This window comes from Pristis pectinata, chromosome 31 (assembly GCF_009764475.1).
Source record: "Pristis pectinata isolate sPriPec2 chromosome 31, sPriPec2.1.pri, whole genome shotgun sequence".
Lineage (NCBI taxonomy): Eukaryota > Metazoa > Chordata > Chondrichthyes > Rhinopristiformes > Pristidae > Pristis > Pristis pectinata.
In genome coordinates, this window is record NC_067435.1 from 8,809,294 (window position 1) to 8,833,261 (window position 23,968).

The 23,968-nt window shown below is 41.7% G+C and overlaps 1 protein-coding gene across 1 annotated transcript; it reads left to right on the forward strand.

The window, feature by feature from the left end:
- The first annotated feature begins 9,533 nt into the window (after positions 1–9,533).
- LOC127585010 (keratin, type I cytoskeletal 50 kDa-like) lies at positions 9,534–23,176 on the forward strand. The gene is made up of 8 exons (XM_052042116.1): positions 9,534–10,090; positions 11,444–11,526; positions 12,948–13,104; positions 14,968–15,129; positions 16,874–16,999; positions 18,026–18,246; positions 20,243–20,301; positions 22,875–23,176. The coding sequence occupies exons 1-8, from the start codon at positions 9,692–9,694 to the stop codon at positions 22,892–22,894; spliced, it is 1,227 nt and encodes a 408-aa protein (XP_051898076.1). The 5' UTR covers positions 9,534–9,691; the 3' UTR covers positions 22,895–23,176.
- The last annotated feature ends 792 nt before the right edge of the window (positions 23,177–23,968 follow it).

Below are 23,968 nucleotides of genomic sequence, written 5' to 3' on the forward strand. Positions count from 1 at the left end.
CAAGGTTTTTATACAGAGAAGTGGTGGAAGCAGATATGATAGCATTTAAGAGGCATGATTATGCAAGGAAGGGAGGGAGATGCCTCATGTGCAGGCAGAAAAGATTTAGTTTAATTTGGCATTGTGATTGGCACAGATATTGTGGGTTGAAGGATCTGTTCCTGTGCTGTATTGTTCTATGTTCTGTCCTAATCTCACACTTGTTAACGCCACCCATTTTAACAAAGTTAAGTATTTTGTAGAACATTTCGCAAAGAATGTGTAAACATTCTTTCACATTCTATTCACTTTTTTAAAGTATTCATTCATTCATTCATTCATTCAAAGGCTGTGGACATCGCTTGGCAGTGCTGGGATTTATTGTCCATCCCTAGTTGCGTCAGAGGCTATTAAGTCAACTGTGCTGTAATGCTTAATAAACTGGTGGGTCTTGAGTCACGTGTAGATCACTCGGTAAGAGCAGCAGATTCGCTTCCCTAGAGAGCCTTTATGAACTTGATGGGTTTTTACAAACTAGTGGATTTATGGTTGACATTATTATGTCAGTCTTATTGAATTACTTGGAGACGCAAGAGACTACAGATGTTGGAATCTGAAGCAAAAAACAAACTGCAGGGAACTCAGGAATTCAGTGGGTCAGGCAGCATCTGTGGAGGCAGAGGGACGTCGACATCTTGGGTCGAGACCCTGCGTTAGGACTGAGCGCGGAAAGGAGCGAGAGCCAGTATAAAGTGGCGAGGGGGAGGGGTGAGGCCAACGATAGGTGGAACCAGGTAAGGAGGGGTTGATGACAGATGGAGCCAGGTGGGGAGAGGGAAGCGTGGGGATAGAGACAGAGATTGGGAGGTGATATGTGAAGACAACAAAGGGCTGCAGATGTAGAGTCTGATAAGAAAAGAAGGTTATAAGCGGAAACAGACAAAGAGTGGATGATGCACGAATGGAACCTGCTAGTGGAGGGGATAGAGGGCCCTGTGGGTCGAGTGTGCGGGTGATAGGCAGATGGAACCAAGTGGGGGAGAGGAAAGAAACTGCATAACAGGGAGCTGGAGGGAAGTTGGTGGAAAGAAGGGGAGTGTTTGAGAAGACCTGGGTGGATCAGAAGGAGAGAGAAAGGCACATGGTGGGGGGGGGGGGGGGGGGAGTGGTTGCGGTTACCTGAAAATGCAGAATTCAATGTTCGTGCCATTGGGTTGTAGACCACCCTGGCAGAGTATGATGTCCCATGACTCTAGTTTGCATTTGACCTCGTCCTGGCAGTGGAGAAAGCCGAGGACAGACAGGTTAGTGTAGGAATGGGGAGGGAAGTTGAAATGGCTAGCGACCGGGAACTCAAGATGGCCATTGTAGAAAGAGTGCAGGTGCTTGGCAAAGGAGGGGGGGGGTTACCCATTCTGTGCTTGGTCTCACCAATGTAGAGGAGGTCTTTGTTTATTATTTAATTACTTCTAGTTAAATTCCCCAACTGACATGACAGGATTTGAACTCATGTCTTTGGATCAATGGACCAGAACTCTGGGGGCTAACACAGTAACTTAACAACTGCACAATTCTACCCAATACATCCCCAGTACAAAGTACAAATTCCAATTTTTAAAAGCACTTACCTTAGCGAATGTGTTCTTGTGTATTGCCTGCAAAGGGGTTTTGGAAAAAGTGGTACTAACTACAGTGACATTCCGTTAATGGTGCTGCACTGCAGCTTTTGGGTTTATTCCATTTAATACTCCAATGCACTTTTAAATCACTACATTTTAAATGTTAAACAATAGTACAAAGAATTTTTCAGTGAATTCAGTAGGTGTACAAGGAGCACAGGAAACAGAACCCAGTGATATGAAAGGGAATGCAGGAACTGGGTTCTCTGTGAGCGCAAAGGTAGCCCTGGAACTGGGGCTTGGTGAGTGAAAGGGAGAGGGGGAAATCAGCACCCAATGAGACTGATGCTAAATCATCAGGATTTCTGAACAATGGGAAGTGAATTATTGAAATTTTACTGCTGTAGGAATTTGACTGGGTCCTTTGTGTAAGCTTACACCTCTGTTAACTTCGTATCTTCATCCACACTCTTACCACCTATACTTGGTCATGGAAAGTTCTTTAGATGGAAGAACCAGGCACCTTTAGATGGACTTTTGAGGAATCATTTGAGGCTTGAGATGAACAATTGAGGCTTTTTCAGTGTAGAGTTCGTCTCCCAGCCCGACTGGTGACTAGTTTTCTGTGACTAGGGGACAGGTTTTCATTGCTAGTAGCAGTTGAAGAATTTCCCTTTATGGCCCTGCAGGGAGATTATATCATCACAGAGGGCAGATGTGAAAAGATTGGATGCAATCATCTGCCCACCCTGGTGCGGGACAGACTTGATTGGTCAGATGGTGTTTTACCGCTTGTCATTTTAATATGGAATATCGTATTTGGCTGATTAGTACAGGAGGTAGAAAAGTTGGCCAGAGTAATGGATTTCATGCAGAAGGAGAGAGGACTGGATCTTTGCATGGAGGAACATTACAGTTGACGTGTCTCCCACGTTTCTGAACACAACAATGAGGTACGATCCCACAGTCAGATGATAGGGACACAGTTGTTTGAGTTTAATTTTGAGGAAAGAATATTCTTTCAATAATACCATTTAATCATTCATATACCTCACTACCACTAACACACTGTACTTTGGCACCAATGTTAATCCATCATGAACCCACAAAGTTTTGATTCAGAGAGGACAATGCTTCCAACTAAACAGAGATTTGTGCTGGTTGCAGTGTGGAGAGTGAGAGAAAAAAATGATGGGGAGGGATTGAGGACTGATTATGGGGAGCAGGGCTGTGTAGGACAATGCAGGGCAGTGCAGGGGGTTCAAGAGATGGTACAGTACAGAAGTTTAAGGGATACAAAGGGTTAGGGTGGGGATAGCAGTGAGAAAGCTTGGCAGATGAGACAATATAGAAGGCTGAGTCGGAGGCATTTGTTTCAAGCTCTTTAACACAGAAGAATTCCAAATCATTTCATTGTTTTGAAGCCAAGTTTGAAAGAGATTCTGCAAGCAGCAAGATTACAGTTCAGCAATGGGGTAAGTGACCAGTTAAACTACTTCTGTCAGTTGTTAACTGAAGGAAATGTATTGCCCAAAAATATCAGGAAACTTCACTGTTGCTCAATAAGTGCTATTGTATTTTTTGCCTCAATATCAATCGTAATGGTTCACGGATTTAAACCAACCTTTGGGATATTATTGCTGTAGTTACTGAATAGCATTACTGGGTATTTTTGTTAATTAAAAATGAATAAGATGCATCATTTTTTCATCTCTATATTGCAGAACTAAGTCAAAATCAAAACTAGTAATAATTACCTCAATTCATTCTTTGACAAAGCATTAATTTTATTTTATGAAATTGCAAACATCCTGTTCTTCTTTCCCTAATTTCCACCCATACATTTACTCCTCTGGTCTTTTTCACCGCGGTCACAAGACTGATCAGTACGCCCACAAACCTATGGGTTTTCAACATGGGTACAAAGAAGGCCACATACAACATAAATGGAATCCATCACGAAATCAGCAAGGACGTGACTGAGTTGGAAGGAGGCAAAATGGGCATTGCTTTGGCTGTGGATATGACATTCATTGCTGAATTAAAAGCTTCAAGTCCCACTCTAGGCATCCCATTCTCGGTTGGTCCTCAAGTGCAGTTCCGACGGAATGTTGCACCTTCAGAATTGTGATCCCTACTCGTAAGACCAATCTAAGGCCTCATCTGCCCCCTATGGTAGACCTGAAAGATATCATAGCAACATTCAGGAGAAGAGCAGGGTGTTTAACCTGGTGTCCCTGACTCAACATTACCAATGACATATCTTGGGTCACGAATCCTTTCCTGCTTGTGGCAGCTTGCTGTGCACAAATTGACCTCTGCTTTCTCTATCATTACAACGGTAACTAAGCTTCATTTGCTCCAAGGTTCTTTGGGATGAATGAAAGATGCGGTCAGTCCTGATGAAGAGTCTTCACTCAAAATATCGACTGTCCACTTCCCTCCATAGATGTTGCCTGACCTACTGATTTCCTCCAGCGTTTTGTGCGTTGCTCCAGATTTTCAGCATCTGCAGTCTCTCTTATGGCTCTTTCTAATCCTCTGTTTATCCTGCTTCTCCTTAAATACATCTACATTTAGGTACACTTGGGGTGTCAGTTTTAGTTTTGACTCAGCTCAAGAGTCAAAACGGTTTATGGTTCGTCGTACTAAATATTTAGTACAATATTACAATATTCATTATTGAATATTTTTGGCTTTTAAAATACTCGAGATGCGTCATTTTTGGCCTCAAAATCTCACAACTAAATCAAAGCTGGCAAGAGGGATGATTACACATTATGCCAGGTGTTAGTTTAATTTGATTTTCAACAAGTCTTTAACTTTCATTCATGTAACCACAAAACATATTTTGCTAGCTTCCCTTGATTCTTTCCTACATTTTTTAGTCTTCTGGCTTTTTTTTCTCCCGCTACTGTCACAACATTGACCAAGCACATCCTCAAACCTATGGGACATCAACATGAATATATTGAAAGTCACATAAAGTATTCTCAAAGCAAAATCAATGCATCTGAAAACGGATGAAATTTATTCCGAGCACAGAGTCTTATTGGTGAAATATTTTCCACTAGGCCCTTTGGACGGTTTCTGTGGGGTTTAATTGGTTCAATACAAAGAGATTCATGCCTCCCCTCTGCTATTGTTGCGAAGCAGGAAAATCATGCGCACAATCTTTTCTCAGGTCACACAGAAATGTAATTATCTGTACTTCAATGAAAAGAATGCTCTATAAAACTCAGAAAAGGAAAACAAAATTGAAAGGTTCCAACTGCTTTGGTAGCAGTGTGTGATCATTGGACAGGATCCCAGAGAGAGGGCAGAGCCCATGGACTTAACTGGAGCAAAAAGCTGCGGATGCCAGAAGTCCGAAATAAGACAAAATGCTGGAAGCACTCAGTACATGAGGTAGTGTGGGTGGGGAAGGTGACAGTTCCAGGGTCAGTAAATGGAACACAAGCATATTAAACTGATGCTTCCTTATCTTCTTGTTCAGAGAGTTAATGCATAGCTGCAGACAAAACATTGGATTACCTCTTTTACTTACTTCAATTCCGGGAACTCAGCCTAGGTGTCAAAATTGCACAAAATCCACTCTATTTTCTTTGTATATGTTTTGAAACAGGATGGCTTTTGGCTGAGGAACTGATGTTAGGCACAGTCCAGGTGGCACATACAAATGGAGCTCAGCACAGTGGGTTCAGGCACATGGGTAGCTTCAGGCAAGGATTAACACTGGTACACAGTGGTACACATGGCAGAGCTACTGTTGAGCATAGGTGCCAGTGGGATCGTGTTAGCGGGCAGAAGTGCAAGGAGGAATGTACATATGCACAGGTACATGAACACAGGCATTGATGAACCCATATGAGGAGTGTTGCTCTTTCAGATGGGACCCAGGGTCTCCCATTAGAGAGTAAAAGACTGCATGTCATTGCACCAAAAAGCAGGAAAGTTCATCCTTGTATCTTGCTCAACATTTATTTAAATTAATTAATATTGCAGTTCTTTTATTTCACTATTATTTACTGGAAGTTGTAGTGTATGGCCAAGTTTTCTGCATTGTAACAGGGACAACATTTCAAAAACACTTTGTTTCATTGAGGTCCAGTGATGGATTGGTAGGATTGTGAATCTGCGCTGTTGGACAATAATGTGACACTGTCCTGTTGTGTTCTGGAACTGTGGTGAAGTCACCTATGGTTGTTTAAGCTGCATCTTCAGTAAATAAAGCTTCTTGAGCCGTTTCTTGGGAGATTAATAGAAGAAAGTGATATCAGGTCAAAGCTAGGTCAATGGGGTAGGTTCTAAGGAGGAAAAAGGCAGAGAAAACATGAGATGGACAGAAAGAGTGAGGAAAGGAGATAAAAAAGAGAGTGAGTGAGAAAGAGAAAAAAGAGACACAGCAGGGGAGGGAGAGAGAGAAAGAGAAAGAAGGAAATAAAGGAGAGAGAGAGACTGAGAGAGAGAGAGAGAGAGAGAGAGAGAGAGATTTGGAAAATGAATTCAGGACAGCAGTAGAAGCTGCAGCCAATGGTGAGAGAATACATTGAAAGATAGCACAGCCCAAACTGGAGGAGTATAAAAATCTCAGTGGTTATAGGGTCAGAGAAATTTATAGAGCTCGGAGGGGTAAAACCAAGCAGAAATTTGAAAACAAGAATGAGAATTTTTAAGCCAAGATGAATCTGGATGGAAGCCAGTCAGTGAGCAAGGGATATGTTAATTTAAGTTTATGTTAACTTTTGTTTGTTATCTGTTATCTGGCATTTATACCCTATGTATGCATGCCTATGACAACAATAAACTTGAACTTTAACTAGCAACTGTGGCTCCAATTCAAGGTATTGCAAATATCTGACTACACTCCATTGGAAATGTAGTAATATAGAGAACATCACAATCCCTTGATACTATGGCTTAGTGCTTCTTAACTCTTAGACAGAAGGTTATGGGTTCAAATCCTATCCACAGCTTTGAGTACAAAATTTACGTGGAATTGGGAGAAAGAGCTGCATTTTTGGGTGGGATGTTAAGCTTAGATCACATCTGCCCCTTAAGGTGAATGTGAAAGATCCAAGACATGATTGCAGTGAAATATCTTTCACTTCTGTCTGGGGCTTAAATTAATCTATCAATCAGTATTACAAGTAAACAGGTCACTCTCACTTTGCTGCTTGTGGGAACTTGCAGTGCACAGCTTGGTGTACATTTTTAACATTAGAATAGTGAGTACACTTCAGAGGTATTCATCAGCTGTAAGTGGCTTTAGGACATCCAATGAAACCCACAATAGATTTGCAAGCTTTTCTTATTTTTGTAGCCTTTAGGATAAATGTGATTTAACCACAGCATTATCCATTCAGAGTTTATTGATTCACCTCCCTCCTAACCTTTGGTATCTTGATGATAGTCAACTTTGTCTCTCAGTCCTTCATGGCAGATTTTTAAGTGAAGGCAAGTTCACAATTTATCATTCAATCCAGTCGCTCTTGTCAACATACTAAAGCCCTAGATTTTGACCTCAGATCAGGGAGTAACTCAAGATGATTTTGATTGAAGCTCTCAGTAAACTGGGCTTCTGAAATATTCTTTTTTTGTTATTTTTAGTCAGGTTAATAAGTACCTAAATACTGTAAGAGTTACTTACTGACACCTAAGGCTAGGTTTCATCTTGTTGGCTTGGTAACATTTGCTCTTCAAACCTGTTTGTACAGAACACTTGCCAGCGTTAAATACTAATCTCCTTTGAAAACGGACAACAACACAATGTTTTCATTCAATCTACCACCAAGGTTCACACACAATGTATATACTTGCTCATGTTTTCCATGCTGTGTGTACAAACTCGAGTGAGGTTAGCAGGGAAATTAGATCCACCTTGTAGCCTGTAAAGAAGGGTCTGCCTCTATTTCCAAGCCATTGACTGCCCTCTTTCCTGACAGTTGTCCAAAACTGAATCAGATTGCTCAAAAGCTTCCCATCACTTGAATTTCAAAACACATATTCATTCAATTATTTATACCCCCCATTACTACCTCTGTGACGTTGCCTGACGCCCTCCCTACCTTGACACATTGATTGCTAAATCCTTAGACATGCCTTTGTTACCTTTAGATATAACCAGTCTGACACAGTCTGGTCCGGCCTCCCTCTCTGGAAGCCTGACATCAGCCAGAACTCTGTTGCACATTTCCTAACATACCAATATCCTTTACACCCATCACCTTGTATTCGCTGACCTGCATGACTTCCATTTAAGCAGCACTTTGATTTTTAAAACACTCCTCCTAATTTCCAAATCCCTCCTTGTTGTCACTCTATCGTATCTCACCAATCTCTTCCAGCCCTATGACCCTCTGAGGTTTCAATACTTCCCAAAATCTGCCCTCTTCTGGTTACTTGTATTTAAACGCTCCTTTGCTGATGGCCATTTGACAAGCTCTGAACTCCTAAATTGCCTCTCTGAACCTCTCTGTACTGCCTTTCAATTTGCTCCTTGAAATCTTTTTTTTCCGATCAAGCATTCTCTCATTTGACATCTCCTAGTGTGGTAATCTTGTTTGATAATGCTCCTGTGTCAAGCACTGGACTGTTCTTTTTATGTCAACTGTACCATACAAATTGTTATTAAAGATAGGAGGGGAAAGATGTCATGGTCTTTCAGAAGGGTTTAGGAAGAGAGCTGGAGAGAGCAGAGACAGGGCAGTTCAATGCTCTTCTACTCTTAGACTAAATTGGGAAGAACATAAAAGAAAATAGGAGCAGGAGTAGGCCACTGGGTTCTTCAAGCCTTCCCCATTATTCAAAGCGATCGTGGCTGCTCTGTCCCAGGCCTCAACTCCTCTTCTGAGTCATTTCCCATTTGCCCTGATCTTTTACAAATGTTTCTTCCTCCTCTTTCAATGCCTCCAATGGTCTAGTCTCCATAGAGAATTCCAGGGATTTACCACCCCTTTGCAAGAAGAAACTCCTATGCGTCTTGGTTTTAAATGAACGCTCCCAAATCTTGAAAGAGTGGGAAGGAGCTTGCAGAGAAATGATGGAGTGCAGTCCAAATGCATTTAAATGAAGATTCTGGATTTTGAAGTCAAACTGCTTAGACCTAAGGTGTGGTTTGTTTTTGTTAAGTGTGTTAGTGGGCTGTGGACATCACTGGTCAGCATTCATCGTCCATCCCTTATTGTCCCCTGACCTGTTTAGCTTTGTGGACCAATTCACAGCCTAGTTGAGTCTGGAACTCACTGTGTGTGAAAGGGTAGTAAAGAAGGAAATGCACATCACATTTAAAATGTCTAGTGGACGAACATTTGAAGACCCTTAACCTACAAGGATGCAGATGAGAAAATGAGAAGTGTGGATTACTTAAATAGATCCTTTTTTTTGATAGCATGCACACAATGGACCAAATAGCCTGCTTCCCTGCAAGGTGTATGTATTTATGCATGTGTGTATGTATGTGTGTATGTGTGTGTACCTATTTGTGTGTGTGTGTGTGTGTGTGTGTGTGTGTGTGTGTGTGTGTGTGTGGGGTGGGGGGCATTGTGTGTTGGATTGGATGAGGGGGAGGCTGTGGGTGTGTGGGTAGGATCAGAGGGAGGGGAGGTTGTGGGGACCAATCGGAGAGAGGGTGAAGGTGAGGGAAAGATCAGAAGGAGAGGGAGGGTAGGGGAGGGTCGGCGTGGGTGTTGGGCATGTCGTACCTTCCAGCAAGCTGCTTCGTTTGATCTCCCTCTGACAGATATAAATTTATTTAAAACCGACTGCTGCTGTCATGAAAGTTGTCGCTTGCAAAGTAAAACAAGAAAAAACAAGGGGAGGGTTTGATCGCTTTTGCTGGCAGTCAGCCTATTGGGAGGAGGTGATTGGAGTCCAATGAGATTTGAGGGGAGGGAACATTCACCTATTTCTCCAGCCATAAAAGCAGATGTAAGTGCCTGGTGAATGGGATGGTTGAGGAATCAGGGGACCTCCCAACTAGATAACTCCATTCTGTGAGGTTGTGACCAAGGTCAACAACTCACCCAAAGTTAGCTTGTGCATTCAAAGGCTTTACTTTATCTTCTGTTGAAAGCTAGAGTGAAGTAGCCACCATGAATTATCAGTCATTAGGTAGCTTGTCTCGCTCAGGAAGTTTAAGGTCATCAGCTAGAGCTGGGGGTGGTGGAACTTTTAGTAGTTTTTCATCCATGAGCATGTCATCCCGAGGAAGGAGTATGGGGATGGGGTCAGGGATTGGGAGTGGGTTTTCTGGAGCAAGCTTCAGTGGAGGCTCTTCTTCACTCAGAGTGTCAGGAGGTGTGACTGGTAATGAGAAAGAGACCATGATTGGCCTAAACAATAGGCTGTCCACTTATCTGGAGCAGGTAAAGAATCTGGAAAAAACAAACACAGAGTTGGAACTCCAGTTGAAAGAGATCCAAGTTGGCTCAGCTTTAACAACAATTGACTATTCTGCCTATGATCAAATAATCAAGCCCCTTAGAGAACAGGTAAGAGGTAGCTTTTGTAAGAACACAGACACATCTCTCTCTCTCTTTCTTTGCATTATTTTGTTATAGTGATACTTAACACTTTTTTTTGCAGAGGGATGTTGGGCATTTATTTGAGAACTGTCTAATTTACTTTCTTTACTCTGCTTAGTCCTCTGATACTGTTTTAGTGCACTTCTTTAAATACTAATAATGCTTAAAGTGTTCTTGAAAACTTATGGAAGTGGTTTAGAACTTAATTTGAGGGGGCAAAATGTGGAATCTATATGCCCAGGTGTCAGGAGAAGGAACAAAAAAGGCAGGATGTCCTTGCTAAATTATCAACAGGCCAGAGAAACAAGTTTGAAATTCCTTCCAATATGTGAGCTCTTGCACTGATTATGTTAGTTTGTTTATAAGGATCAGAGAATTGAACTTACTTCAGAGGATTAACTGAACACTTTCAACTGGTTCAGACCCACAAGCAAAATGGATAGAAGTCCAGAGAACTTCTTTGAAACCTACTCTCCTTTAGTTTGGAATTCAGGTCGGTAAGTCAGAAGAAGGAAGTCATTTTAACCTGGAAAGTTGTCTGACCTGAAGTCTGAAATCTGATCTAACAGGCACATTGGTGTGGTAGGCGCTTTAATCTGACACAGAGGCAGCTTTGTGAAGTTACTGGCATTTTATTGAACAACAGGATTAACTCAGTTGATGACTTTCAATTCATGTTTAAATTTGCAATAGCTCAAAGGTGATCTGTTATTTAACGTTTTGGTTACTTCTACATAATGACAACTAGGTTGCTTCGAAGTCTTTCTGAAATTGCTCCTATCTCTGCAACCAGACAGCTGTTCTTCATATGATTCTATAGGTGGTTTGTTTAACTGGGTGGTAACCTCATTTTAATGTATATAACAAAAGAGATCAAAAGTTGGAAACTTGGGAGCTTTCCCCATTCCAACTAAAGGGCAATAGGGCTAAACAATGTGTCCTTCCCTGATTAACCCAACAAGGATTGAATCAGGAATCTTGCTGCTTTCCAGAGATTGGAACACAAGACTTTGACTCGATCAGTGCACTGTGAGGAGTTGACAGACCTTATTCAGAATAATAGCACAGTGTCGCCCATTTGAGAAATCTTTCCTGCCCAAGCACAGTCACCCTTGGTGATAGTATGCAAGTATAGATCCATCAGGGCATGATATCACACATGGCTTACCTGGGTGAAGTAGAGCAGACTTTTATAATGGAACCTTTATTTGCTGAAACCTCTCTTTGATATTGCAATTGGTTCATACCCTTAGCATCTAAGCCCAATACACAACATGTTTGCACACTGGAGAATTAACTCATTGTGTTCTTGGTCTTCAGATCTTGCAAATTCACCTTGGAAACGCACGGCTGGCTCTGGACCTTGACAATGCAGCTCTGGCTGCAAGGGACTTTCAAACTAAGTGCGTGAGATATTTCTTGACTTGTCCAGAATTACAGCTACTTTCTAAAGTGCAAGCCTTTCAAAAAACCATGGGCATCGTTAACAAAGGCACCATTTAGTTCCCATTCTTAATTGCCAAGGGCATGGGCATTGGAGTAGATGAAGGGACATCAGCCCCTTCTGATAATCATTAAGCACATTAAGGCACACACATATAATTTGCTGTTTAATGTGCGTTTGCAAAATTCTTGTAGACATCCCTGCTCTTTCTTGTAAATATTGTGATTAATTTATGCTTATGTTTTCCTTGTGAATGCTGCTTATCTAATGCTATGTGCCTTTGATGTTGCTGCAAGTATCGTTTTCATTGCACCTGTGCGCACGGGTACTTGTGCAGATGACAATAAACTTGTGACCTTTTGCAAGGTAATGATGCATCCTTCTGCTTGAACAGTCTGCATAGTCCTGTTACCAAATACTCGAAACACTCAGCAGGTCAGGCAGCATCTGTGGAGAGAGAAATGAATTTAACACTTCAGGTCCAAGACCTTTGTCAGAACTGGGAAACAGTTCTGATGAAGGGTCTCAGACCTGAAATGTTAACTTTATTTCTCTCTCCACAGATGCTGAGTGCTTCAGCATTTTCTGTTTTCTTTTCAGATTTCCAGGATTTTGTTATTTGTTATTGTCAGATTTCAAGTTTTTTGTTATTTTCACCATGGTAGTTATGATACTAGGTTAGTAGTTCAGAAACCTGGTAAGTAATCTAGAGAGATGAGGTTAAGTTCAAGCACAGCAGTTGGTGAATTTAAGTCGATTATATAAATCTGGAATTAAAACGAAAGTATTACCAATGATGACTACCAGCATGATATTGAGTTCGCTGTTCTTCTTTGGGAAGTCTGTTGATCTGGTCTAAGTGACGCTAGATCCCTGGCAATGTGCTCCTCTCTTAGCTGTGGTCTCAAAGCCCATACAAATGGGTCCATACAGCAGTTCAAGAAAGCAGCCCAGCTCTAAATCCTCAAGGACCAAGTGGTAACGAATAGTAAATGCCAGTCCTACCAGGAATCTGCATACCTACTGAAGATACACAAACAAAAATAGACTTCCATTGATCTGAGCCAGTGCAAACTTCCATATTATGATGGAATTGCAATCACTTCCCAACAAGAAATCTCCTAATGCAGGAATGCTTGATTATGAAATCAACTTTATCCAAATTTATTGCTATCACAATGAGAGGATTGATAGTGCAATAAAATGATTAATACATATTTAGCTTTCAAATAAATGGACGTGTTGTTGACTATATGAGTCTCAATTGATACTGAACTGTAATTCCCCCTGTAATGTACAACTTTGTTATTTTGAGCTCTTTGTTCCTATAATTCATGTTCAATTTAAACAACTTCCTTATTTTATACATCTTCAAATTAGATATGAAAATGAGCTTAACACCAGACAATCGGTGGAAGCTGATATTGCTGACCTCAAAGGAATGAAGGAGGAATATATACACAACTGTAAAGAATTGGAAAGTGACCTAACTGGTGCTCAAGAAGAGCTGGTGTATCTGAAAAAGGACCATGAGGAGGTAAGCTGGGCTTCACCTTTGACAGGTACTCCTTTATCTCTTTCTTTAGGGACCATTGTGTTGGCAAGTGGAATATTCTGAAACTTTGCATTAATGGCATTCCAATTGAAGGAATGCATCTGTTGGAAAAACTAATTTTTAATTAATTTATTACAGTGTAAGAGTTTAAGCTAGTTTGTTGTCCATTCTCATTGTTTTTGAAATTCTTGACCATTTCCAATTGATTGTCATTTTGTTGGGCTCCATTCCTAGTCCTGAGAGATCACATGGTTTAGTCTCAAGAATAGAAGACTAAAGCAAAGCTCGTGTTTTAAACCCAATTCAAGATAAATTTGATCCTTTTTAACTTCACTTTTGTTGACAATACTACTACACTCCAAATCCCTCAAATCACATACCATCCTGAGTTGGAATAATATGTTGGCCTTTCCCTCATTGCTACTGGAATCTACCCAACAGCCAAATGGACTGAGTGGTTCAACATGGTGGGCCATCACCACCTTCTCAAGGGCAATAAGGAATAGCCAACAAAAGTTGACTTTGACAGCAGTGCCGTCCCATAATGAAGAAAAAATATTCAGGTTCATTCTTGAGGCACAGAGTAATGGATGGAAAGAACTTATGGCTCTTCTTTGAATCCACATTGACTCTCGATGACGCTTAACATAGGATGATGACTCCCAAGGTAAGTCAAGTTGAGTTTATTGTCATGTGCACAAATATAGTGAGATACAGGTGCAATGAAAAACTTGCAGCAGCATCACAGGCACGTAAGTACAGACAACATACAGACTATAAATTATGCAAACAATGAAGATAGAGTAAAGAAGACACTAGTGGAAAAAAAGACACGATCAGAGACAAGTACAAGAGGTGGTCTGTAGTGTTCCATTGCTGAAGTAGGGTTAAGGTTGTGCAGGTCAGTTTAGGAACCTGATGGTTGTTGGAAAGTAGCTGTTCCTGAACCTGATGGTGTGGGACTTCAGGCTCCTGAATCTCCTTCCTGACAGTAGCAACAAGAAGAGGGCAGAGAGTTGTGGACGCAGCTCAGCACATCAGAGAAACCAGCCTCCCCTCCATGGACTCTGTCTACCCTTCTCGCTGCCTTGGTAAAGCAGTCAGCATAATTGAAGACCCCACCCACCCTGGACATTCTCTCTTCTCCCCTCTCCCATTGGGCAGAAGATACAAAAGCCTGAAAGCACATATCACTGGGCTCAAGAACAGCTTCTATCCCACTGTTACAGAACTATTGAATGGTCCTCTAGTATACTAAGATGGACCCTTGACCTCACAATCTACCTCGTTATGGCCTTGCACCTTATTGTCTGCCTGTACTGTACTTTCTCTGTAACTGCAACACTTTATTCTACATTATGTTACTGTTTTCCTTTGTACTACCTCAATGCACTGTTGTAATGAAATTATCTGTATGGATGCCATGTAAAACTAAGTTTTTACTGTGCCTAGGTACATATGACAATAATAGACCAATTTACCAATTTGACCCAGATGGTTGGGAATTTTGATGGTAGATGCCACCTTCTTGAGGCAGTGCCTCCTGTGGATGCTGTCAATGGCAGGGAAGGCTGTGCCCATGATGAAATTGGCTGTGGCCATTACTTTCCGCAGCCTCTTGCGTTCCTGTACATTGGAATTGCCATACCAGGCCTTGATACAACCAGTCAGGATACTTCCAACAGGGCACCTGTAGAAGTTTGATATAGCATTTGGTGACATGCTGATGAGTATCTGGATTGGACGGTACCAGAACTTCATCGATGTCATGATTTCATCAGTAGCAATGTTGTAAATATCTAGCAGGAGAAAATACCAATGAGTTTGTAATGTTCATTTTTACAGCAACTGGCTGAATTGAGAAAGCAGATCACTGGGACTGTCAGTGTGTCTGTGGAAGCTGCTTCTGCTCCTGACCTGAGCAAGATGCTGGAAGAACTGCGATTAAGCTATGAAACAATGTGCAAGAAGAATAAAGATGAAATGGACAGCTGGTACAGTGCTCAGGTGAGTTTGATCTTCCAATATGTTTTCCTGGTGGAGACTGCTTGAGTGCACGGAATGATTTGAATGCAACAACCCAGCAAAATCTACCAGCTAGAATAAAACAGACAATAAATCTAATCTGAGTCAGTGTTAAAACAGAAAGAGCAACAAACGATCTGCTGTAGGAACTCAGTGGGTTGAGCAGCATCTGTGGGAGAAAAGGAATTGTCCATGCTTTGGGTCCAAACCCTGCATCAGGACAATTCCTTCCTGCCCAACAGATGCTGCTCGACCCATTGAGTTCCTCCACCAGGTTGTTTGTTGCTTCAGATTCCAGCATCTGCAGTCTTTTTTGAATTAAAATAGGTATATAGCATTGTGCCCAAAGCCCCATGGAACTCCAATATCTTAGAGTTTAGATCAAATGACTGTCACTGCTGACTGAGGGAGGTCTTTCAACATTCTGACAGAGGGAAAGAGACGTAACATGGGCGATCAGTGGTGTGGAGAAAAAGCATGATTATTAAGTTTTTGTAGTGGAGGGCAGGGTTCTCACAGTTGTTAATAGCAATGTTAATTTTCTTGAGGCCTTGCTTGAACTTGTCATGGTTTCTGAATAGACCACAGTTGGCAGCAAACTTGAGGCATGTGCCCTTGAGGTCCTGGCCAGCAAAACCTGTGAACGTATGGCGTCATCTGGATTAACTTCAAAACCTTCTGTTGCTTCCAAGTGATTCCAAGGTATTGGGATAATGCAAAATATAGAAAATAAGGGTGAAATTTGGACTTTATTGAATCAGAATTAGATTGTTTCTGGTCTTCTGAGAAATCTCTTCTTTAAGCTCTGCATTGTCCAGCTAAACAGCTATGTGGTACTCTGATCCATGCTCAATGGAAGTCTCTAAATATCATTAGGCAGATTTTTCAGCAATCTGGGAAGTATTTGACTTAAGAGAAGAACGGTCAGAACATAGAACATAGAACGGTGCAGCACAGGAACAGGCCCTTCAGCCCATGGTATCGTGCTGAACTAATTGAACTAGTGATTAAATGCCTAACTAAATCCCTTCTGCCTACACAATGCCCATATCCCTCCATTCTCTGCACATTCATGTGCCTATCTAAGAAACTTTAAATGCCTCTATTGTATTTGCCTCCTCTACCATCCCTGGCAGCACATTCCAGGCACCCACCAGTCTCTGTGTAAAAAAAAAACTTGCCCCGAACATCTCCTTTGAACTTACCCCCTCTCACCAAATGCCCTCTTTACCACCCTATCATCCTGTGCAACCACTTTCAGGGATCTATGGACCTGGATCCCAAGATCCTTCTGTACATCAACACTGTTTAGGGTCTTGCCATCAAATGTGTACTGACCCTTTGCATTTGATCTCCCAAAGTGCAACACATTTGGCCAGATTAAACTTCATCTGCCATTTCTCCGCCCATATCTGCAATTGATCTATATCCCACTGGAAATCTTCTACACTATCCACAACACCACTAATCTTTGTACCGTCCTTGAGTTTACTAATCCACCCATCTACATTTTCATCTAGGTCATTAATATACATCACAAACAGCAGAGGTCCCAGTATGGATCCCTGCAGAACATCACTAGTCACAGACCTCCAGCCAGAATAAGTCCCATCAATCACCACCCTCTATCTTATATAAGTCAGCACTTTGTTCCTGTACATTTGTCCAGAGGTATGGATTTATAAAGGCTTTGTCATGTTTAGTGCATCTTTTCCTCTAATCCAAGATTGACAAACAAACGACTCTGACTGTTCAAGTCAATGAGGCTGCGGAAAGTGCAAAACTCCAGCTTAAGGAATTACGCCAACAGCTTCAAACTCTTCAGGCTGAGTACGACTCCCTGTTAAGTGCGGTAAGTAAAGGAGAGATGTAGTTTCAGCAAAAGATCATTAAACTGCTTGACGATACTCTCCCTTGCAGACAAATTCACTAAGTATAATACCCGGTTATAACCTGAATGGGACACACATTCATTTGTTTAGTTATGACAAGACAGATGGAAGCCATTCAGTTCCTGCTACCTCACCAACAAGGCAATTCCCTCTCACTTTATCTCTCTGCAGTCTCATAAATTATTCTCTCTCACATGCCCATCAACTCCCCTTTGATTATTTTGCCACTAAGGGATGATTTACCTCCCAGCACAGTTTTGTGATGTGGGAGGAACCAGATCATCCAGCAGAAATCTATGTGATCATGGGGAGAATGTGTAAACTCTGCGCAGACAGCACCAGAGGTCAGGATCAAACCTGATCCCTGGAACTGTGAGGCAGCGGTGCTGTTATACCCTCAGGAGCCAAAGAACAACAATGAATTCCCTAACCACCTGGTTTTTAAACTCTCATTTTCATTTTCAATTCTGCGCATTACAATCTGCTTCTGAACTTTGATTTGACAAGGGTTGAATTTTGGAAGCAGCAGGATGTATTCTTTACTGTAATATAATGAGGACAATTTTCATAAAGTTGAGTTAAAATCGGTATTAGTAAGATCTACAGATTCTATTTTACTTGTCTGGATAGCGGATAAATCTATCACAAATCCCCACTGCCCCTTTAGTGAAGAGTGACTCTCAGGATGACTCATTCCACTAGTCACCACCTGAAAAGCAGATACTTCATCTTAAGGAACCTCCATTCCTCAACTTCATATGTTGGTCGAGGGAAGAACAATATAGTGCTTAAACCCCGATGTTCTGCCACACTTAGGCAGATTGTGATTGATGGTCCAGATCTCCATGACGTATCGAATGGTCACAAGCCAAGGACTGAGATGAATGAATTTCCGACCCACACTGTAATATATTTCTGGCCAACCTCTTGACAGACTAATAGAATAAAACTATTTGTTTTTCTCCTCTCGCCCCTTAATTTTGCAGAATGCCTCCTTAGCGAACAGCATTGATGAAATTAATGATTCCTATGCTAAGCAACTTGGCAGTTTGAAGATGACCATTTCTAATCTCCAAATGGAGTTAACCAATCTGAGGAATGACATCGTAAAGAAAGCTAAAGAATATGAAGATCTTATTAACATAAAGATGCAACTTCAGATGGAAATTGCCAAATACAGAGAACTCCTTGGTGACACAAGTACCAGGTTTGTGTCTTTCACTGAGGTTAAATCATTGACTGTTCATATTGCAAATGGTAGCTCTGCAATTAAATTATTGAGTTTGTAATCCAGACACCTGACTAATGATCTAGTAGGCATGAATCCTCACCATTGCAGCTGAAAGATTTAAATGAATAATTGTTATTTTCTATTATTTACTTTGTAAGCAGAAATTCCCAGAAAATTGCATTAACTGCTAAAAGTTGAGATAGTTGCAGATAGCTAGATTGTGGAAAAGTAATATTTACTTCCCATTAATTGTGGTAATTTGCAAGACTCATTAGAGGGAGGCAGCAGATTTTGAGGGATGACGGTGAGGGAGACTTGGCACCCTAAGGTTTAGTGAAATGGAGGCTATAGACCTGGGAGTGGGAGTACTGGTGATCTTCTGAAACATGAGTTTGGAGGTCAGATGAACCAGCCCATTGTGGATTGACAATCTCCACAAGATTTCAATTCAAGTAGGGGGGCTAAGAATCTAAGTAATTGATAGAAAAAACTAGCCAATTAGTAAAACAAGACACAGAAAAGTAAGGAAGGAGTGGGGAGAGAATGAAAGTGAAGGTGTTTGATGAAGTGGAGGGCAGGAAAGATTAGTTAATGTGAAACAGAAAATGCTGGAGGTACTCAGGCAGAGAGAGAAACAGAGCTATCGTTTCAGATTATAAAAATAGCAAATACCGGAAACAAACAGCAGGTCAGTCTGCATCTGTGGAAAGAGAAACAGTTAAACATTTCAGGTCAAGGGACCCTTCATCAGAACTAGTCATCATCATCATCATCATCATAACATCTGATGAAGGATCTTCGATCTGAAACATTGACTGTTTCTCCTTCCATAGTTACTTCCTGACCTTCCAAGTGCTCTAACATTTTCTGTTTTTATTTCAGATTTCCAGCATCTGCAGTTTTTTTTTATTGATTATCTGACAAAAGGAAAGACTCTCCAAGGTGAAAGAGGGTGACAGATGGTGGGCAAAGGAGAAATGGGGCTAGATATGGGAATAGCAGAGTGACAGCAACACCAGTTTCCCATAGCTGGGGGTTCAAGGCCAATTTATTGCCTCAATCATGGACAAGTTGCTGTTTAACAGAGTATTGTGTTGCTCTGTTACCTTCAGTGCCATATTTTTACAAGAGACTGACCCCATTAAATCCTCTTTCCAATAAGAATAAGCATCAATTTCCTATATATTGCAGAACGATGAATACAAAACAAGTCAAAAATTTGGGACAGCACTCTTTGAAATGATGTGAAGGTCAAGGAGAGACTGATGAAAATATCTATTTGAACGTCCTCTGGGATGAGGGATTTCAGCCATATGGTTAGACTGGAGAAGCTGATTTTTTTTCAATAGAGATTGAGCTAGAGGTAGACAACATCATGATGCAGTTAGATAAGGCTGTTCCCAATAGCGGATGTTTCAAGGATAAGGTGAACACAGATTTTAAACTTTCTGGGCAGAAGATAAGCAGTGGATGTGAGTAAAAAACATTGTTACACAGACATGGCTCTAATCAGGAATTCACTGCCTGCAGTGTTGGTAGAAACAGGATCAATCAAAGGGAGGTATAAGAGAAGTAGAACCCTGTGAAGTTAGACCGGTACTTGAGAGGGAATGATTTTCAGATTGTTATATTCAGGGGGATTGTTTTATTAGGAGACAACGTAGACTCAATGCCCAATTGGTTTCCATCTATGCCGTGACAATTCTATTACTTAATTCAAAACTGAGGGTTCACCCCCGAGTGTGTCATGGTCAGATTCTGCTGCAGGATGAATTGAGTTTAAAAAAATGTTAGTTTTTGAGTCAAGAACCTGGGAATTGATGATCAGTTAAGCATCTAGACTGTTGTCAGAACTCAAACTACTGCCTTCAGGAACAGGAACCTTACCTACCCCAACAGTGAGACCAAGCCCGGTTGGCTAGTTATTGCCGTTCACTGCTTTACAATTAATCTGTTTGGTGTTTTGTCACAGCACTATTATTACGGGTGGACAAGAGACGTCTGGGGTAACGACAACCGTGACAAGGATTGGTGAGCATTCAGTTCAATAAAAATATTGTCTACATGATATGCTGTCACAAAATACTGATTTAGGCATTTGAAAAGTGTTACGTTCAATAAGATTTTATCCCATCTCTCTTGTGGAGGAATTTAGTCCTTTGATAAAGGTTCTGCCCACTCTCTAAGTGTAGCTGATACCCTGATCTTCCCAGCTTCCCAACTCAAATTGGTTCCAGTAAACAGTTTCTTGAAATGGTTCCTATAATCCAGATACCTTAGTGGTGTCGGGTTCTCCATAATCCCTAATCCACACTCATCCTGACCTTTCGCCGTTTACGTGACCCCCCCCCCCCCCCATCCTCCACCCATTCAATCTGCTCATCACCCACACGCCACTTCCACTGGTTCCCCTCCCCCCAGTGTACCCATTTGCCCACCCCACCTCCTGCTCTGATTCCATGCTCTACCTTCCCCTCCAGGATCTGTGGCCCTTCGTCACCTCCACCTATCACCTTCCAGCCTCTGTTGTTATTTCCACTCTTCCCCTCCTCCATCTGCCTAACAACACTGCTCCTCACCTCACCTGGTTTTGTTCCACTCCTTCCCTTTATCTTCCTCTATCCTTCAACCCAAAGCGTTGACTGTCCATCTCCCTTCGCATGCTGCTCACCCCCTGAGTTCCCCCAGCATCTTGTTTTTTGCTCCAGACTCCCAACATTTGCAGTCTCTTGTGCCTCCTAATCAGAGTTCACCTCACTCTGACAGCGCTAATGGTGAAGCAATTTCAAAGTTCTGTTCCCAAGTCTTGGGTATCCGACATGGGCACTTGGGTACAACTGTTCCATCCACTGTATCAGCCTACCCTCAATCTAAGTCATCTTGAAGCAGTACCTGAGTCTGGTGCAACTTAATGAAAAGTGCTACAAAATGCAACAGGAACTGCTGTCAACTGAACCTCAGCTGTCGAGCATAAGAACATAAAAAAAATGGAAGCACGAATGGGTCATATGGCCTCTCAAGCCTTCCCTGATTGTGGCTGATCTGATCAACTGTGTTTCTTGTCCAATCTCTTCTCTCAAGATTCCCCTCTCAAAATCTATCTCAAGCCCTGAATAACTACAGACCATTTCTCTGGGGTAGAAAATTCCAAAGGTTTACAACCTTCTACAAGAAATCGCTGCTCATGTGGCTTATGCTGAGACTACCTCCATGGTTCTAGATTCCTCCCCTGACTCCTACTAGGGAAACATCCTCACAGTATTAACTCTGCCATACACCCTCAAAATCCTGTGCTCTAATAAAAGCACCTCTCGATGGGACAAAAAAAACAAAGGATAATTGTTAAACTATAGCTGAATCCTTGGATGATATTTTTCATTCTCTTCTCTTGTGTGTTCTCTTCTGTTGGGTCTCCTTTCTTATGATTCATTCTCAGGATCTGAGATCAACTTTGCCCATCCCCAGCTAGTCCTCCCTGCTCTATAGAGTTATATAGTTACCTTGTAGGTCAATCCTAGAGATGTGAACACAAAATTCCAGGCTGATACTCAAGGTGCAGAATTGAGGGAGTGCTGTACTGTGGGCGATACCATCTTTCAGATGGGATATCAAATAAATATAAATGATCTCTTGGCATTATGTTGAAAAAGTGCGCAGGGATATCGTTGGTACATTGGCCAACATTCACAGAGACATGCTACTCAATTATTATCACATTGATGCCATTGTGTTATACAGCACAGAAACAGGCCTTCGGCCCAACTCGTCCATGCCAACCAAGTTGCCTAACTGACCTAGTCCTGTTTGTCTGCATTTGCCCCATATCCCACTTAACCTTTCATATCTATATACCTGTGCTAATGTCTAAGTATTGTAATTGTACCTGCCTCTACCACCTCCTCTAGCAGCTTGTTCCATATACCACCACCTTCTGTGTGAAAAAATTGCCCTCCAAGTCTTTAAATATTTCCCCTCTCACTTTAAATCTATGCCCTCTAGTTTTGGACTCGTTAACATGGGAAAAGCCTGTGGCTATTCACCTTATCTATGCCCCTCATGATTTTATAAACCTCTATAAGATCACTCCTCAGCCTCCTACTCTCCAGGGAAAACAGTCTCAGCCTATCCAGTCTCTCCTTATAACTCAAACCTTCTGGTCCCAGTAACACCCTTGTGAACCTTTTCTGCACCATTTCCAGCTTAAGGACATCCTTCCGATAACAAGGTGACCAGAACGACACACAGTACGCTAATTGTGACCTTGCCATTGACTTGTACACCTGTACATGGCCCGGTCTGAGCTCTCCAAAATGCATTATTTCTACCAATGAATTCAATTCCCATTTTTCTACCCATTCAAACTGGTCCCCTGATGCCATTCTGTAGCCTAAACTAGCTTCCTCACTTTCTGAGGGAGTTAGAAGCAAATTGGCTGCAACATTTGTAGCAAAACAGCAACTCCCCTTGAAACGTACCTCAGTCTGAGACATTGTGAAAGTAACGTGTAAAACATTATACAAGTGTGAGTTGTTTCTGGTTATTGGATGGAGGTTTTCCCTTCTTGGTTCATCATAGTTGGTAATAATTTATTTGTTATTTTCCAGAAACAAAACGTACATTCTAACAACGTTCCAACACAAATATTGCAACGTTGGGTTGAGCTTGGTCGTGCATTCTGCTTCAATTTGGACAACAGGCTATGCCACTGATCTATGTTGTAGCTTCTCCGAACCTTATGTACTTACTAACTTGCTCAGACATGTAATGGCTGGGATTTCCCTTGTCGCTTTGGATGGCAGCTTATGTTCATTGTCAAAGCTCTAACTCTGATTGTAATGGACAATGTATGCAATGGAGATGGTGCAGGGGAGCAGGGGCAATAAAATTAATAAAGCATTTGACAGCATTCAATATTGTTCAATATTTATTTCATCAAAAGTTACCATCTATTATATGGTGTTTTTAAAGATGTAAAACATCCCTAGGAGATAGAACATAGAACAGTACAGCACAGAACAGACCCTTTGGCCCACAATGTTGTGCTGACATAACTAATCCCTCCTACCAACAGAATGTCCATATACCTCTATTTTCCTCTCATTCATGTGCCCATCCAAGCCCCTCTTAAAAGCCCCCATGAAGTTTGCCTCCACCACCCTATCAGGCAATGCATTCCAGGCGTCCAACCACTCTCTGAGTAAAAAACGTACCTCTCACATCTGTTTTGAACCTATCCCCTCTCACCTTAAATGCATGCCCTCTGGTATTGGATCATTCAATAATAGGAAAAAGATATTGCTTGTCCACCTTTTCTATTCTCCTCATAATTTTATACACCTCCAACAGATCACCCCTCAGCCTCCACCGCTCCAGAGAAAAGAGCCCAAGTTTGTCCAGCCTCTCCTGATAGCCCATGCCCTGTAATCCAGGCAGCATCCTAGTAAACCTCCTCTGCACCCTCTCTAAAGCCTCGACATCCTTCCTATAGTGAGGTGACCATAATTGCACGCAATACTCTAAATGCAACCTAACCAGAGTTCTATAGAGATGCATCATAACTCCTTGATTCTTATACTCATACCTCAATTAAATAAATGCAAGCATTCCATAGGCCTTCTTAACCACCCTGTTTACCTGTGTAGCCACTTTCAGTGAGTCATGGACTTGCACCCCAAGGTCTCTCTGCTCTTCAACACTG

Coding starts and splice junctions, on each gene's coding strand:
- LOC127585010 (XM_052042116.1), top strand. CDS start 9,692: ATGAATTATCAGTCATTAGGTAGCTTGTCTCGCTCAGGAAGTTTAAGG. Junction 11,527..12,947: donor GCAAGGGACTTTCAAACTAA/GTGCGTGAGATA, acceptor TCTTCAAATTAG/ATATGAAAATGAGCTTAACA. Junction 15,130..16,873: donor ACAGCTGGTACAGTGCTCAG/GTGAGTTTGATC, acceptor CTCTAATCCAAG/ATTGACAAACAAACGACTCT.